This window comes from Neofelis nebulosa, chromosome X, assembly GCF_028018385.1.
Source record: "Neofelis nebulosa isolate mNeoNeb1 chromosome X, mNeoNeb1.pri, whole genome shotgun sequence".
Classification (NCBI taxonomy): Eukaryota; Metazoa; Chordata; class Mammalia; order Carnivora; family Felidae; genus Neofelis; species Neofelis nebulosa.
In genome coordinates this window covers 54,646,804-54,665,653 of record NC_080800.1, presented here as the reverse complement: position 1 = coordinate 54,665,653, position 18,850 = coordinate 54,646,804, and the positions used below count along the sequence as shown (strand labels likewise).

General features: G+C 40.7%; 1 protein-coding gene across 1 annotated transcript in view; it reads right to left on the bottom strand.

The window, feature by feature from the left end:
* Positions 1–16,029: 16,029 nt before the first annotated feature.
* The window catches only part of MSN (moesin), a 63,705-nt gene continuing 60,884 nt past the window's right edge, over positions 16,030–18,850 (bottom strand). The window contains exons 11-13 of the mRNA XM_058714542.1: positions 17,479–17,571; positions 16,905–17,129; positions 16,030–16,382 (exon numbers count right to left, since the gene is read on the bottom strand). Coding sequence (XP_058570525.1) covers positions 16,218–16,382; positions 16,905–17,129; positions 17,479–17,571 — 483 coding nt within the window. The 3' untranslated portion in view covers positions 16,030–16,217. The remainder of the gene's footprint in view (positions 16,383–16,904; positions 17,130–17,478; positions 17,572–18,850) is intronic.

Sequence of the window (18,850 nt, the reverse complement as noted above, 5' to 3'; positions counted from 1 at the left end):
TATTTCTTCCCTAAACCATGCCTCCACACTTCCTACCTTCTTCAATGTGGCCTCTTCTTTCCCTTTAGTTGTGGAGTTTGTTCTGTCAGTCTTCATGTCAATTTCTATGGTATTTAGGATGATTTGACCGTTATTGAGTTGTGTTAGTGAGACAAGATGGGCCTAGGGCCCTCCTACTCTGCCACCATCTTCCCTAGTCATCCCTGGTCATGGGCCTTTCTGTGTAGCAGGCAGTCTATCAGGACAACTAAAGCTGAAGTGGGTGTAGGCTGAGGTGTCCTTACTGTGCAGAACTTGGAGGAGAGTTAAAGTTCTAATGGGTGAAAGCCTGTGTGTCCTAGGGTGCTCTGTGCAGGGGTTGCTTTGGCAGGGTGGCTGGAGCTAAGGCAGTGTGTAGGACTGGACTCATTTTGCAGAAGGTGCCCCCAGTGTAGGTACAAGCCAGGGTTTTCTAAGATTCTTCATACAGGGCGAAGTATGCCTGGAGGAGTGACAGAAGCTGAGGTGGGATACAAGTTACAGGGTTCTGGGGCATTCCATGAAGGGGGTGCCTAAAGTTAATATGGAATGCACTGGTGTTGTTCCCTGGGCTCTCCATGCAAAACGTGTTCTAGCAGGACAATGGATGCTAAAGTGGTTACAAGCTGTCTTGTTCTGGGACTCTCCACATTGAGGGTGAATGGGAAGGAAAGCTGAAGCTGAGCTGTATGCAAGGGTGGCATGTTCAAGGGTGATTCATGCTGGTGTCACCTTAATGCAAAGGCTGGAGCTGTAGTGGGCACTAAACAGTGGTGTCTCATTGTGCACCACTTTGTGGCCATTTTGGTAAGATGGCTGGAGATATTATAGGCTATGGGCCCAGGGCTCACTGAGGCTAGTTAGGCACTCAAAATATGCACTGGTCTGTGCTTTTTTAGGTAGAGGAGGAGTATAGACTGTGTTTCTCAGTTTCTTCCATCAGGAGAGATTTCTAGCAGCCTCCTGGTAATTTGGTGGAGTTGTGGTAGTGACTTTTTTATATGCTAGTTTTTCTTTTTTAAATATAATTTATTGTCAAATTCGCTTACATACAATACCCAGTGCTCATCCCAAGTGCCCTCCTCAAAAAATTAAAAAATAGAACTACCCTATGACCCAGCAATAACACTACTAAGAATTTACCCAAGGGATACAGGAGTGCTGATGCATAGTTTTTCTTTTAATCCATGCCTTTTTTTTTTTTTATGTGACAGGGTGTCCAAGACTGGTGTGGGTTAAGGGACCAGGTGTTTGCTGAGGTGGCACGCAATTTTGGAATCTGGACCCTGTTCTGGTCTGCACTTCCGAGGTGGAGGGGAGGATATAAACCATGCCATTCTCTGGTCCCTGTGACCAAAAGAGAGTTCCAGCAGCCCTCCCACTGTTTGGCAGAATTCTAGGGCTGGCTCCTTTATATGCTGGTTGCTTTTAAATTGCCACCTTTTTCTGTGCCCAAGGACAGAGGAATCTGCTCCTGGTCCTTCAGTACTATCCCTCCCCACTGAAGATTGTAGCATCAGGGATAGGAGCTTCCTTCATTACTGTGTCTCTGTCTCACTTAACTGTTTTCTTTCACCATTCTTTCCTACCTTTTCTTGTGCAGAAGCAGTTCAGTCAGCCCTCAGATCTTCTTCAGGAGGAATTGGTTTATAAATAGGTGTAATTTGATGTGCTCCATGGAAGAGGAGTTCAGGGTCTTTCTACATCACCATTTTACTTCATAATCTTCAATCTTTGTTTTAAAGTCTATTTTGTCTAATATGAGTATTGCTATCTTGACTGTTTTTTTCCACTTTTATTTGCATGGTACATCTTTTTCTGTACCTTCACTTACAGTCTAAATGTGTCTTTAGGTCTGAGGCAACACTTGTAAGTAGCATATCGATGGATCTCATTTGTTATTGCTGTTGGTGGTGGTGTTTATCCATTCAGTTATCCTATCTCTTTTGATTGCAGCATTTAGTTCATTTACATTTAAAGCAATTATTGATAGGAATGCATTTATTGTTTTGTTAATTGCTTTCTTATTTTTTTTAAGTTTTTATGTTGTTTTCAGTTAGTTAGTGTATAGTGTTACTTTAGTGTCCAGTGTACAATATACTGATTCAACAATTCCGTGCAACACCCAGTGCTCAACATGGCCAAGTGTCTTCCTGAATCTCATCACCTATTTAACCCATTTTCCCACCTGGCTCCCCTCTGGTAACCCTTAGTTTTTTCTCTACAGTTAAGAATTTGTTTCTTGGTTTGACTCTCCCTCTTTTTTTCCCATTTGCTTGTTTATTTTGTTTCTTAAATTGCCAGATGAGTGAAATCATATGGTATTTGTCCTCTGACTTATTTCATTTAGCATTATAGTCTCTATCTCCATTCACGTCATTGCAAATGGTAATATTTCATGGTTTTTGATGGCTGAACAATATTCTTGTGTGTGTGTGTGTGTGTGTGTGTGTGTGTGTGTGTGTTGTGTGTACCAGTTCTTTATCTACTCATCCTAATTCATCTATTGATGGACACTTGGACTGCTTCTGCTTCCATAGTTCGGCTATTGTAATTAATGCTGCTGTAAACATAGAGGTGCTAATATCCCTTTGAATTAGTGTTTTTGTATTTGTTGGGTATATACCCAATAGTGCAATTCCTGGATCATAGGGTAGTTCTATTTTTAATTTCTTGAGGAACTTCCTTACTGCTTTCCACGGTGACTGTACCGGTTTACATTCCCATCAACAATGCACGAATGTTCCTTTTTCTCCACATCCTTGCCAACACCCACTGTTTCTTATATATTTTTTTCTTATATTTTTGATTTTAGTCATTTTGACAGGTATGAGGTGATATCTCATTGTAGTTGTGATCATAAGAGATAATGAACATATTTTCATGTGTCTGTGAGCCATCTGGATGTCTTTGGAGAAATGTCTGTTCATGTCCTTTGCATATTTTTTAATTGGACTGTTTGTCTTTTGGGTGTTGATTTTTATATGTTACTTAATATTTTGGATACTAACCCTTTATCAGATATGTCATTTGCAAATATCTTCTCACATTCTGAAGATTGATTTTTAGTTTGTTGATTGTTTCCTTTGCTGTGCAGAAGCTTTTTATTTTGATGTAGTCTCAATAGTTTATTTTTGCTTTTGTTTTCCTTGCCTTCGGAGACATATATAGAAAAAACTTGCTACATACAATCAATGTCAAAGAAGTTACTGCCTTTGTTCTTTTCTAAGATTTTTATGGTTTTATGTATTACTTTAAGTCTTGAGTCCACTTAGAATTTATTTTCGTGTATGGTGTAAGTTTATTTCATTCTTTTGCATGTTGCTGTCCAGTTTTCCCAACCCCATTTATTAAAAAGACTGTTTTTTTCCTATTGGATATTCTTTCCTGTATTGTTGAAGATTAATTGACCATATACTTGTGGGTTTATTTCTGGGTTTTCTATTCTGTTTCTTTGGATCTATGTGTCTATTTTTGTGGCAGTACCAAAGCGTTTTCATCACTAGAGCTTTGCAATATAACTTGAAGTTGGAATTGGATTATGTCCATCATTGGTTTTCTTTTTCAAAATTGCTTAGTCTACTCAGGTTCTTTTGTGGTTGATTACAAATTTTGGATTTTTCTAGCTCTGTGAAAAATACTATTAGTATTTTGATAAAAATTGCATTAAATGTGTATATTGTTTTGGATAGTATAGACATTTTAACAATATTTGTTCTTCCAATCCATGAGCAAGAAGTATGCTTCAATCTTTGTGTCATTTTTAATATCTTTCATCAGTGTTTTATACTTTTAAGAGTACAGGTTTTCCACTTATTTGGTTAGGTTTATTCCTAGGTATTTTACCACTTTTGGTGCAATTTTAAATGTGATTGATTCCCTAATTTCTCTTCCTGTGCTTCATTGTTGGCGAATAGAAATGTAACAGATTACTGTGCATTGATTTTGTATCCTGAAATATTACCGAATTTGCTTATCAGTTCTAATAGTGTTTTGGTGGAGTCTTTTGCGTTTTCTATAAAGAGTATCAAGTCATCTGCAATAGTGACAGTTTTACTTCTTCCTTACCAATTTGGATGCCTTTATTTCTTTTTGTTTCTGACTGCTGTGGCTGGGATTTCCAGTACTATGTTCACTAAAGGTGGTAAGAGTGGATATCCATGTCTTTGTTCTGAAATTAGGGAAAAATCTCACAGCTTTTCTCCACTAAGAATGACGTTAACTGTGTGTTTTTAATATATGGCCTTTATTATATTGAGATGAATTCCCTCTAAACCTACTTTTTTGAAGGTTTTCATTATGAATGGATGCTGTGCTTTGTCAAATGCTTTTATTGTGTCTATTGAAATGATCATACGTTTTTTAATCCTTTCTGATTCTTGATGTGCTGTATCATGTTGATTGATTTGTGAATACTGAACAACACTTGCAACCCAGGAATAAATATCATTTGCTCGTGATTCATGATTTTTTAATATGTATTGTTGGAATTGGTTTGCTAGTAATTTGTTGAGGATTTTTGCATCAATGTTCATCAAGAATATTGGCCTATAGTCCTTGTTTTTAGTGGTGCTTTGATTTGCTTTTGTATCAGGGTAATGCTGGCCTCATAGAATGAATTTGGAAGTTTTTCTTCCCTTTCCAGTTTCTGGAATAATTTGAGCAGAATAGGTATCAACTTTTCTGTAAATGTTTGCTAGATTCTGTCTGTGAAGCCATCTGGCACTGGACTTTTGTTTGTTGGGCGTTTTTTTTTTATTACTAATTCAGTTTATTTGCTGGCTATTGGTCTATTCACATTTTTAATTTCCTCCTGTTTCAGTTTTTGTAATTTATTTGTTTCTCGGAATTTATCCATTTCTACCTGGTTGTCCAATTTGTTGGCATGCAGTTTTTCATCATATTCTCTAATTTGTTGTATTTCCTTGGTGTTGGTTTTTATTTCTCCTCTCTCATTTATGATTTTCTTTATTTGAGTCTTTTCTCTTTTATCTTGATGTCTGGTGAGAGGTTTATCAATTTTATTGATTGGGGGGGCACTTGGGTTGTTCAATTGGTTAATCATCCGACTTCATGTCAGGTCATGAATTCATAGTTCGTGAGCTCAGATACCAACATTGGGTTCTCTACTGTCAGCCTGCTTTAGATCCTCTGTCTCCCTCTCTCGATACCCATACCCCACTTACACTCTCTCAAAAATAAATAAAATTTTCAAAAAATTTTATTGATGTTTTCAAAGAACCACCTCCTGATTTCATTGATCCCATCTATTGTATTTTTACTTTCTTTATTTTAATGAAATTTATTGTCAAATTGGTTTCCATACAACACCCAGTGCTCATCCCAAAAGGTGCCCTCCTCAATACCCATCACCCACCCTCCCCTCCCTCCCACCCCCCATCAACCCTCAGTTTGTTTTCAGTTTTTAACAGTCTCTTATGCTTTGGCTCTCTCCCACTCTAACGTCTTTTTTTTTTTCCTTCCCCTCCTCCATGGGTTTCTGTTAAGTTTCTCAGGATCCACATAAGAGTGAAAACATATTGTATCTGTCTTTCTCTGTATGGCTTATTTCACTTAGCATCACACTCTCCAGTTCCATCCACGTTGCTACAAAGGGCCATATTTCATTCTTTCTGATTGCCATGTAGTACTCCATTGTGTATATAAACCACAATTTCTTTATCCATTCATCAGTTGATGGACATTTAGGCTCTTTGTATAATTTGGCTAAGGTTGAGAGTGCTGCTATAAACACTGGGGTACAAGTGCCCCTATGCATCAGTACTCCTGTATCCCTTGGGTAAATTCCTAGCAGTGCTATTGCTGGGTCATAGGGTAGGTCTATTTTTAATTTTCTGAGGAACCTCCACACTGCTTTCCAGAGTGACTGCACCAATTTGCATTCCCACCAACAGTGCAAGAGGGTTCCCGTTTCTCCAGATCCTCTCCAGCATCTATAGTCTCCTGATTTGTTCATTTTGGCCACTCTGACTGGCGTGAGGTGATATCTGAGTGTGGTTTTGATTTGTATTTCCCTGATGAGGAGCGACGTTGAGCATCTCTTCATGTGCCTGTTGGCCATCCGGATGTCTTCTTTAGAGAAGTGTCTATTCATGTTTTCTGCCCATTTCTTCACTGGGTTATTTGTTTTTCGGGTGTGGAGTTTGGTGAGCTCTTTATAGATTTTGGATACTAGCCCTTTGTCTGATATGTCATTTGCAAATATCTTTTCCGATTCTGTTGTTTGCCTTTTAGTTTTGTTGGTTGTTTCCTTTGCTGTGCAGAAGCTTTTAATCTTCATAAGGTCCCAGTAATTCATTTTTGCTTTTAATTCCCTTGCCTTTGGGGATGTGTTGAGTAAGAGATTGCTACGGCTGAGGTCAGAGAGGTCGTTTCCTACTTTCTCCTCTAGGGTTTTGATGGTTTCCTGTCTCACATTCAGGTCCTTTATCCATTTTGAGTTTATTTTTGTGAATGGTGTGAGAAAGTGATCTAGTTTCCATCTTCTGCATGTTGCTGTCCAGTTCTCCCAGCACCATTTGTTAAAGAGACTGTCTTTTTTCCATTGGATGTTCTTTCCTGCTTTGTCAAAGATGAGTTGGCCATACTTTTGTGGGTCTACTTCTGGGGTTTCTATTCTATTCCATTGGTCTATGTGTCTGTTTTTATGCCAATACCATGCTGTCTTGATGATTACAGCTTTGTAGTAGAGGCTAAAGTCTGGGATTGTGATGCCTCCTGCTTTGGTCTTCTTCTTCAAAATTACTTTGGCTATGCGGGGCCTTTTGTGGTTCCATATGAATTTTAGAATTGCTTGTTCTAGTTTCGAGAAGAATGCTGGTGCAATTTTGACTGGGATTGCATTGAATGTGTAGATAGCTTTGGGTAGTATTGACATTTTGACAATATTTATTCTTCCAATCCATGAGCAGGGAATGTCTTTCCATTTCTTTATATCTTCTTCAATTACCTGCATAAGCTTTCTATAGTTTTCAGCATACAGATCTTTTATATCTTTGGTTAGATTTATTCCTAGGTATTTTATGCTTCTTGGTGCAATTGTGAATGGGATCAGTTTCTTTATTTGTCTTTCTGTTGCTTCATTGTTAGTGTATAAGAATGCAACTGATTTCTGTACATTGATTTTGTATCCTGCAACTTTGCTGAATCCATGTATCAGTTCTAGCAGACTTTTGGTGGAGTCTATCGGATTTTCCATGTATAATATCATGTCATCTGCAAAAAGTGAAAGCTTGACTTCATTTTTGCCAATTTGGATGCCTTTGATTTCCTTTTGTTGTCTGATTGCTGATGCTAGAAATTCCAACACTATGTTAAACAACAGCCGTGAGAGTGGGCATCCCTGTCGTGTTCCTGATCTCAGGGAAAAAGCTCTCAGTTTTTGCCCATTGAGGATGATGTTAGCTGTTGCCTTTTCACAAATGGCTTTTATGATCTTTAAGTATGTTCTTTCTATCCCAAATTTCTCGAGGGTTTTGATTAAGAAAGGCTGCTGGATTTTGTCAAAGGCCTTTTCTGCATCGATTGACAGGATCATATGGTTCTTATCTTTTCTTTTATTAAAGTGATGTATCACATTGAGTGATTTGCGGATGTTGAACTAGCCCTGCATCCCAGGAATGAATCCCACTTGATCATGATGAATAATTCTTTTTATATGCTGTTGAATTCGATTTGCTTGTATCTTATTGAGAATTTTTGTATCCATATTCATCAGGGATATTGGCCTGTAGTTCTCTTTTTTTACTGGGTCTCTGTCTGGTTTAGGAATCAAAGTAATACTGGCTTCATAGAATGAGTCTGGAAGTTTTCCTTCCCTTTCTATTTCTTGGAATAGCTTGAGAAGGATAGGTATTATCTCTGCTTTAAACGTCTGGTAGAACTCCCCTGGGAAGCCATCTGGTCCTGGACTCTTATTTGTTGGGAGATTTTTGATAACGATTCAATCTCTTCGCTGGTTATGGGTCTGTTCAAGCTTTCTATTTCCTCCTGATTGAGCTTTGGAAGAGTGTGGGTGTTTAGGAATTTGTCCATTTCTTCCAGGTTGTCCAATTTGTTGGCATATAATTTTTCATAGTATTCCCTGATAATTGTTTGTATCTCTGAGGGATTGGTTGTAATCATTCCATTTTCATTCATGATTTTATCTATTTGGGTCATCTCCCTTTTCTTTTTGAGAAGCCTGGCTAGAGGTTTGTCAGTTTTGTTTATTTTTTCAAAAAACCAACTCTTGGTTTCGTTGATCTGCTCTACAGTTTTTTTAGATTCTATATTGTTTATTTCTGCTCTGATCTTTATGATTTCTCTTCTTCTGCTGGGTTTAGGCTGCCTTTGCTGTTCTGCTTCTATTTCCTTTAGGTGTGCTGTTAGATTTTGTATTTGGGATTTTTCTTGTTTCTTGAGCTAGGCCTGGATTGCAATGTATTTTCCTCTCAGGACTGCCTTTGCTGCATCCCAAAGCGTTTCGATTCTTGTATTTTCATTTTTGTTTCCATATATTTTTTAATTTCTTCTCTAATTGCCTGGTTGACCCACTCATTCTTTAGTAGGGCGTTCTTTAACCTCCATGCTTTTGGAGGTTTTCCAGACTTTTTCCTGTGGTTGATTTCAAGCTTCATAGCATTGTGGTCTGAAAGTATGCATGGTATAATTTCAATTCTTGTATACTTACGAAGGGCTGTTTTGTGACCCAGTATGTTGTCTATGTTGGAGAATGTTCCATGTGCACTCGAGAAGAAAGTATATTCTGTTGCTTTGGGATGCAGAGTTCTAAATAGATCTGTCAAGTCCATCTGATCCAATGTATCATTCAGGGCCCTTGTTTACTGACCGTGTGTCTAGATGATCTATCCATTTCTGTAAGTGGAGTGTTAAAGTCCCTTGCAATGACCACATTCTGATCAATAAGGTTGCTTATGTTTATGAGTAATTGTTTTATATATTTGGGGGCTCCGGTATTCGGTGAAAAGACATTTATAATTGTTAGCTCTTCCTGATGGATAGACCCTGTAATTATTATATAATGCCCTTCTTCATCTCTTGTTACAGCCTTTAATTTAAAGTCTAGTTTGTCTGATAGAAGTATGACTACTCCAGCTTTCTTTGGCTTCCAGTAGCATGATAAATAGTTCTCCATCCCCTCACTCTCAATCTAAAGGTGTCCTCAGATCTAAAATGAGTCTCTTGTAGACAGCAAATAGATGGGTCTTGTTTTTTTTATCCATTCTGATACCCTATGTCTTTTGGTTGGCGCATTTAATCCATTTACATTCAGTGTTATTATAGAAAGATACGGGTTTAGAGTCATTGTGATGTTTGTATGATTTATGCTTGTAGCGATGTCTCTGGTACTTTGTCTCACAGGGTCCCCCTTAGGATCTCTTGTAGGGCTGGTTTCGTGGTGACAAATTCGTTCAGTTTTTGTTTGTTTGGGAAGACCTTTATCTCTCCTTCTATTCTAAATGACAGACTTGCTGGATAAAGGATTCTCGGCTGCATATTTTTTCTGTTTAGCACACTGAAGGTATCGTGCCAAGCCTTTCTGGCCTGCCAAGTTTCAAAAGAGAGATCAGTCACGAGTCTTATAGGTCTCCCTTTATATGTGAGGGCATGTTTATCCCTTGCTGCTTCCAAAATTTTCTCTTTATCCTTGTATTTTGCCAGTTTCACTATGATATGTCGTGCAGAAGATCGATTCAAGTTACGTCTGAAGGGAGTTCTCTGTGCCTCTTGGATTTCAATGCCTTTTTCCTTCCCCAGTTCAAGGAAGTTCTCAGCTATAATTTCTTCAAGTACCCCTTCAGCACCTTTCCCTCTCTCTTCCTCCTCTGGGATACCAATTATGCGTATATTATTTCTTTTTAGTGTATCACTTAGTTCTCTAATTTTCCCCTCATACTCCTGGATTTTTTTTATCTCTCTTTCTCTCAGCTTCCTCTTTTTCCATAACTTTATCTTCTAGTTCACCTATTCTCTCCTCTGCCTCTCAATCCTAGCTGTCGTCATTTCCATTTTGTTTTGCATTTCGTTTAAAGTGCTTTTCAGCTCCTCGTGACTGTTCCTTAGTCCCTTGATCTCTGTGGCAAGAGATTCTCTGCTGTCCTCTATACTGTTTTCAAGCCCAGCGATTAATTTTATGACTATTATTCTAAATTCACTTTCTGTTATATTATTTAAATCCTTTTTGATCAGTTCATTGTCTGTTGTTATTTCCTGGAGATTCTTCTGAGGGGAATTCTTCCGTTTGGTCATTTTGGATAGTCCCTGGAGTGGTGAGGACCTGCAGGGCACTTCCCCCGTGCTGTGGTGTATAACTGGAGTTGGTGGGCGGAGCCGCAGTCTGACCTGATGTCTGCCCCCAGCCCACCGCTGGGGCCACAGTCAGACTGGTGTGTGCCTTCTCTTCCCCTCTCCTAGGGGCGGGATTCACTGTGGGGTGGGGTGGCCCGTCTGGGCTACTTGCACACTGCCAGGCTTGTGGTGCTGGGGATCTGGCATATTAGCTGGGGTGGGTAGGCAAGGTGCACGGGGGCAGGAGGGGCAGGCTTAGCTCGCTTCTCCTTAGGTGGTCCACTTCAGGAGGGGCCGTGTGGCAGCGGGAGGGAGTCAGACCGGCTGCCAGAGGGTTGGCTCCGCAGAAGCACAGCGTTGGGTGTTTGCGTGGAGCAAGAAAGTTCCCTGGCAGGAACTGGTTCCCTTTGGGATTTTGGCTGGGGGATGGGCGAGAGAGATGGCGCCTTTGTTCCCCGCCAAGCTGACCTCTGTCGTCCCAGGGCTCAACACCTCTCCCTTCCTTTGTCCCCCAGCCTCCCGCTTTCTGAGCAGAGCTGTTAGCTTATAACCTTACAGATGTCAAGTCCCGCTTGCTGTCGGAACACACTCCATCCGGCCCCTCTGCTTTTGCAAGCCAGACTAGGGGGCTCTGCTTGGCCGGCAGGCTGCCCCTCTGCCCCGGCTCCCTCCCGCCAGTCCGTGTAGCCTGCACCGCCTTTCCGCCCTTCCTACCCTCTTCCGTGGGCCTCTCGTCTGCGCTTGGCTCTGGAGACTCCTTTCTGCTTATCCTCTGCCGGTTTTCTAGGTTATTTAGGCAGGTGTAGGTGGAATCTAAGTGATCAGCAGGACGCGTGGTGAGCCCAGCGTTCTCCTATGCCGCCATCTTCTCTCTGTATTTTTACTTTCTATATCATTTATTTATGTTCCAAAATTTATTATTTCCTTAATTCTACTGTTTTTACCTTTTGTTTGTTGTTCTTTCTCTAGTTCCTTTAGGTGTAAGCTTAGGTAAGTTATTTGAGATTTTTCTTTCTTCTTGAGGTTTGCCTGTATTACTAAAAACTTCCATATTAGACCACACTTGCTGCATTCCAATAGTTTTGGACCATTGTTTTTTCATTTTCATTTGTTTCTATGTAATTTTTATATCATTTCCTGGTTGACCCATTCATTGTTTAGTAGCGTGTTATTTAACCTCCATGTATTTGTGGGATTTCCTGATGTTTTCTTGTGGTTGACTTTTAGTTTCGTAGTATTTTGATCAGAATAGGTGTATGGTATGACTACAATCTTCTTGAGTTTGTTGAAGCTTGTTTTGTGGTCTAATATGTGATATAGTCTGGAGAGTGTTCTGTGTGCACTTGAAAAGAATGTGTATTCTGCTGTTTTCAGATGAACTGTTTTAGATATATGTTAAGTCCACCTGGTCCAGTCATTCAAATCCACTGTTTTCTTGTTTATATTCTTAGAGGCTCTATTGATGTAATTGGGATGTTAAAGTCCCCTACTATTATGGTGTCATTATCAATTCATTCTTTTATGTTTATTAACTGTTTTATGTATTTGGGTGCCTCCATGTTGGGTGCATAAGTATTTACATTTGTTATATCTGCTTGAATTGTCCTAATAATTATGACATAGTGCCCTTCTTTATCTCTTGTTACTTTGTTTTAAAATCTACTATGTTCAGGGGCGCCTGGGTGGCTCAGGCTTGGTTAAGCGTCTGACTTCAGCTCAGGTCATGATCTCACAGTTTGTGGGTTCGAGCCCCACGTCAGGCTCTGTGCTGATAGCTCAGAGCCTGGAGCCTGTTTCAGATTCTGTGTTTCCCTCTCTGCCCCTCTCTTGTTCACAGTCTCAAAAACAAATAAACATTAATTTTTTTTAATCTAAGTTCATTATAAGTATTGTTACTACAGCTTTTATTCGACCTCCATTAGCAAGATGTTTCTCAACCCCCTCACTTTGAATCTTCAGATGTTTTTTGATGTAAAATGAGTCTTTTGTAGGTGGCATATAGAGCTTGTTTTATATATATATATATATATATATATATATATATATATTCTGTCATCCTATGTCTTTTTATTGGAGCATTTAGTTCACTTGTTTTCAATATTATTGATACATATGTATTTATTATTATATTGTTATTTCTTTTGTGGTTGAAGATTTTCTCTGATTATTTCTTGTCTTTCTCTTCAGTTTCCTGGTTTTCTTTGGTAATATATTTGGATTTCATTCTCTTTATTCTTTGCATTTTTGATATATGGTTACCATTAGGTTTGTGTGTAAATTCTTCTGCATATAGCAGTCTATATTAAGTTGATGGTTAAGTTTGAACTCATTCTTTATTCCTCTCCTCCCTACATTTTGGGTGTATACTGTCATATTTTATATCCTTTTATTTTGAGATCATTGATTTTTTAGATAAATATTCATTTTCGCTGCTTTTGTGTTTCCTACCGTATAATGGAATATTATTCAGCAATAAAAAGGAATGAAATTTTTCCATTTGCAATAACATTGCAAAGGGAAGATGGGTGAAATTGGTGATGTTGATAAAGAGTGCACTTGCTGTGATGACTACTGGGTTATGTATGGAATTGTTGAATCACTGTATGGTACACCTGAAACTAATATAACTGTATGTTAACTATACTGGAATTAAAATAAAATTTAAAAATAAAAAAAAAAGTTAAAAAATAGTATGTCCTCAGAGCAGTGGTTCCCAAGTCTGGCTACTCATTGGAATCATCAAATACACTGATGTCTGTATCCCACTACTAGAGATTGTAATTTTATCTGAGGATGAGGTCTGGTCTTTTATTTTTTTTTATTTTTTTTTTTATTTTTTTTTATTTTTATTTTTTAATATATGAAATTTACTGTCAAATTGGTTTCCATACAACACCCAGTGCTCATCCCAAAAGGTGCCCTCCTCAATACCCATCACCCACCCTGCCCTCCCTCCCACCCCCCATCAACCCTCAGTTTGTTCTCAGTTTTTAACAGTCTCTTATGCTTTGGCTCTCTCCCACTCTAACCTCTTTTTTTTTTTTTCCCTTCCCCTCCCCCATGGGTTTCTGTTACGTTTCTCAGGATCCAATGTGCAGACCAATTTAGGCACCACTGGCTGAAAGTTTTCTTGTGAAGGATTTAAAGCCCACATAATACATGGTTTACTTTTCTGTGCAAGTGTGGTTCACCAAGAAGGAGACTGGTAAATGAAACAGTGTGCTAGGTTCAAGACAGCCTGGAAGTCTTACCTGGGTCTGTTTCCTCATCTGTAAAACTAGCATAACTACATTTAGGTTATAAAATTGACATGTTTCATAAGCAACAAAGTACTTCCCAACAGCTTTTGTACATATATACACTCCATCTTCACTTCACACTCCACTCCTCACTGCCTTTTGCAACAGGGTTCAAGGTAATTTCTCTGACCTTTATTGGAACTGCAATAAGTAGTAGGAAATTGGCAAGCCTGGAGTACTTCCCAGTAAGGAAGCAGGACAGGGCCTGACTATCCCAGGAGGAGTCTAGCGACCCTTCACAAGAAATTCCAAAGCCCCAAGTCCAAGTGAGCCCAGGAGCATCCCATGATCAATTCAGGGCCCACCTACACTGGAAAAGACCTGTAGTCCTGGAAACTGTGTAGGCAATTAAGTCAGACAGTCTTGTCACTTGGGTAGTGTTTTTTCAAGTCCATTGCTTCCCTCCTAAAATGAGGATGGTAATATCCACTCTCCATAGGACTGAAATGAGTATGAAATGAGACCAGGATTGGAAGGTGGAATACAGAATGTAAATTACAGTAAAGTATCTTACAACCACCCACTCATACATACTACAACAAAATATCAAGTCACAGAGAAGTCTTCCTAACTTTTATTGGCACTGAAACAGAACATGAGTTGAGCATAAACCCCTCCAAATATTTTTTTAAACCCCCCAAAATACACATACACACAAAAACCTAAATACAAAATCTAACCTTTCTTCCCAGCCTCCCTGTGAATGGGTTATTGCCCTTAAGGCAGCTAAACTGCCCTACAATTTCAGGTTTGAATTTAGCTAGTATAGGGCATATCACCAAGAGAGTGTCAATATAATTCACAGAAATGCACATGACTCCCCAAGGTCAGTCAGAATGAAGTCAGGGAGGGATCAAAGCCAAGGGCTCTGGGCTAGGGGCATTGCATGGAAGGACAGTATAACCCCTTGGGAACTGAACTCTTGGGAGAAGGCAAAATAAAAATAATGAAACAAATACCAAGTATTTTAAGAAGGGACTTTAGGACCTATAGTGACAGGTGACATCACTAATACTGAAAGCTTCTTGCAATAATGTTTCTGGCAAAATATTCTTTAATAATATAATAGATGCTTCCCAGGTGTGGAGATGGTAAGGGAATGAGGCCAAAATGATCCTGCCTCAAGACTAATATCTTCTAAGAGTGCATTAGCAAGAAACACAGAAATCAATATTGAATTAGATGCCACTAGAATATATAATACTTGTAAAAAAAAAAGAGCACACAATAAACATAGAGGAAGGGGAGGTTAATCCTGGGTTGAAAGAAAGAGGTTGGAGTGTAGAAGGGACCAGACCAGAGCCCCCAACAGCTCTCTGGTTTACAACTTCAAGGGGAAGCACAGCTGGGGCAAGACTTGGGTAGAGGTTTGTTAAACAGAAGCAGGGCCCATTCATCACCTTGGAGGGGGTGAGGGAAAGGAGCTATTAGGGATCTCAGGGGGTCAAGTAAACAGTGGGATCCAGGCTGAAGGCTTTTCTCACCACACTCAGCATCTTCTACCCACTCACCAATTGAACCAACTGGCATCAAGCTCCAGAGCTCACCATACTAAGGCATGGATGGCCCTGAAGCAGGAGTGTTGGCCCACATAGCTCTGATGGAAGCTCTGATGAAAGAAGTGACCTTAGAACCCTGGAAGAAAAAATACTGAAGCCCAGTGTGAACATTTCCTCCCTTTGGCAAGAGTGTTGGATGGAACTGGCTAGGTTTTTGGGTAACCATCCCTACCATTCTAGCTGGAGGGAATTTGGGGGTTGGAGTGGGGAGGGGCAGATCCCATGAAGGAAGGAACTCAGAATACATTTTCCGCCCATAAAGCTCACTTGAAACAAGCCTAGGCTCCTATAAAACATTAGGGTAGGCTCTCCTATCCAGCCTTGCCTGAAGTGAATGGCCAACAGCCTTCTAAGACATTGGTGAAGTCTCTTGAAGGTACTGTCTCCTGCCATCTCACCATGGGGAGAAACTGAATTCCTAAACTCAGGGATAAAACTTACTAGAACTGAGTTTGTAACGGGCCCCATCTGGAAGGCATAGAGAAGAATGACTGAACATCTTTTTAGCTTCCAATCATTATAAAGCCTAAATAACTCTAGAAGAAATGGGAATTGGAAGGGCTAATCTTAGGTCATTTGACATCCTAGGGCCGTGCCTCTTTTCCTAAACCATGTGATTTTCTGCAAATCACAGGACCCTGAAAAGGAAGGCAGTCTGTGGCAGGGATGTGGGGGTTATTTTTCAACCAATACCACACTTCACCCCTACAGAACAACAGTAAATGAGGGGGTATTTCCCAAATCAAGGGCGAAGTGCCTCTGAGCTAAGGAAGTGGTCTTTTCCTGTAAGCTATATTAAATGGGACAGAGGGAAAGAGGGTCCAATTGGCACCATTGTGGGCCATTTACTTGTCCAAGGAAGTGAGTGGGAGCTGAGGGGCTAGGTTTGGTCCCATGGCTACACTGAATGCTTGGCATGACTCCAGGGCTGTTCTAGTTAGTGGCTTCAGCACAGTGTGAGTTAGGCAAGAGTAAAAGAGTGTGGGGGCAAGGAAGAAGGGAGGAGGGGTCCCTACAGTTGGGGTGACCATTACATCGACTCAAATTCATCGATGCGCTGCTTGGTATTGCCCTGCCGGATCTGACGCAAGGTCTTGTATTTGTCTCGGCCAAGTCGCATGTTTTCAGCATGTATCATGTCATTGGCAGTCTTCTTGGACTCATCGCGGGCATTGGCCAGTTCTGAAGTGAGGGCCTGTGCAGGTGTAAGGGGATGAGGGGTTAATGGCTTGATCTAACTTTACCTGCCCTTAAGCAGATTCTCTCTCTCTAACCCCCCTCCACACACATTCACCCCTCTCTTTCTATATACACTAACACATACACACACACACACACACACACACACACACACATTTGTTGAGGACCATTTTCAGCCCTGTTGGGACTGCAGTGGAGCAAAAATAAAACAAATCCCCCACAAACTTAGGGGACCAATTGATTGATGGCAGGTATTCTCTAAGAGTAGAATAATGGTAGAAATCGGGTCAGGGTATTTTCTGAATACAAAAGTTAAATGGAGTATGGGGCAAAAAGAAAAAAACAAGGAATAGGGGGCCAGGTCTGATGACTAAGTGATGGGTGCCTACCCTTAAAGCTCTTGTTAGAGAAAGGCTCAGCCTCCCACACTCCACTGAGACAGGCTCCTCTACCTAACTCCCAAGATGGTCTAGAGAATACACATGGTATCTTTGGCCCTTTGGCCCTGCCTAGATACCTTCAGATGCTTCTGCACACGCTCATTCTTCTCTGCCTCAGTGGTACGTTCCTCCTCACTGCGGTCCTTGGCCATGGCATCAGCCCGCAGGTCAGCACTGGCCTCTGCCCCATTCTCATCCTGCTCATCCTGCTCATTCTCAGCAGGCTCGGCTACATGAGGTGTACTCATAGCAGTCTTCAACTCAGCACGGGTCTTCTCCAAATCTTCTTGTACCATCTGAGCCTGTCCAGTAACAGAGGGAAAGAAAGACCAGCAGTCAGACCAGGCTAACTTGTGGCATCCTACATGTGCATAGAATGGCCCAGAAGGAGGCAGGTACCAGGTAGCCCAAGTCATTTTGTCTGTCTTTAATTTCAGCAGCTGTATAATAAGGAGCAATTTACTAACGTCCTGGTGTATTAGAGAATTCTGGGAAGTATTTGAGAAAGCCTCGAGCTCTTTCTCCCATGATGCCTGCTGTCAAGGAGGGATGGAAGGGGTAAGGAGCCCAAATCTGAGGAATCTAAGGAACTGAAACTTATTCATATAGTACTCTTTCCCATAATGCTTTGCTCTGGGCACTGTGTCTCACCTTCTGCTGCCATTCCACAGCTTCACTTTCCTTCTTCTGTCGGGCCATCTCCAGCTGGGAGATTCGAGCTGTCAACTCTGCCATTTCCAAGGCCTATGGATAAATTGGAAGGTTGTGAGAGCTGAGCCTTCTGGTCCTCAGGCCCCAGGTATCTTCAACACCAGTTCCCCTGGGGAACAAATAGGGAACCTGCTGTTCCACTTGCTTGCTGTTCTGGAGACTCTTTTTACCACACCTCCTCCAGGAAGCCTGGAAGACCACTCCTATTCTCAGATCTACTATTCTTTAACTCCAAATCATTTCCATATAAGTCAGAGATCCCCATCTAGACTATAGACCTCTTAAAGACAAACATGTCATTTCTCTCTTCCTCATCTATCTCTTTCTCTCTCTCTCTCTCTCTTTCCTCTCTCCCCCTCTCCCTCCTTCCCTCTATCCCTCTCCCTCTCAATCTCTCTTACATACACTACTGCCCACTGCATAGTTAGGGCCTCCATAAAGCTTTGGAGATCGCTGTGTCACTACCTAAAGTACCAGAACCTTTCCTGTTTTCCTAGAATGCTCAGGGTTTCCACTAAGACTCCTCCCAGGACAAGTATAGGAAAGACACTGTAGTGTCACAAGACGATCTGAACAAGGGAAAAAGCTTATGCACACCCTCATACCTTGGACAGATATCCTAGAGGAAACTTCCCTCTGCTAACTAGGTCTTAGTTCCTGTACTCTCACTCCAAACAGTACAAGGGAAGAACATATATCAAGGAATTTGGGCCACAGGTTCTTAATTTCTGAGTCACAGAACCCTTGGAAACATGATAAAAGTAAGGATGCTAACCCTCCTCCCTGATAAATGCATAGACACATAGTCTTACATATGATTTAGAGAGCAAACCCTTCAAAGAGAGGCAAAAATGGGTTCTCATCCTTATTCAGTGACATTGTGTGACCCTTGACAAGTCTCTTAAACCTCCCTGAGCCCTAATTTCCTTATCTGGGCATAGTATCCATATGGGTTAACCTCATAGGGTTATTGGAGAGGAAATAAGAAAATAAGGGGAAAGGAAAAGTCACGAACATAGCTTGTAACACACAGGCAGTCAATTAAGTGTAAATCCCTTTGCTTCCTTCCTCCCTCCCTTTCCTTTGTCAGGTCATCAGCTCAGATACCCAAGGGCTAAGAAGAAAGTAGAATAAAAGTAAGAGTTACGGAAGACAGTTTGCAAAGATTTCTGGGCCACACCAATGACTTTGCATCTTGCTTCTGAATAAGCCATCTGCTGGGGGTCCATACACTGGCACCCTGCTGGAAGAAGCCAGCCTGCAGGCAAGGGTAACTGTGAATAGGTAGGCAGAGAAGAAAATTCAGGTACCA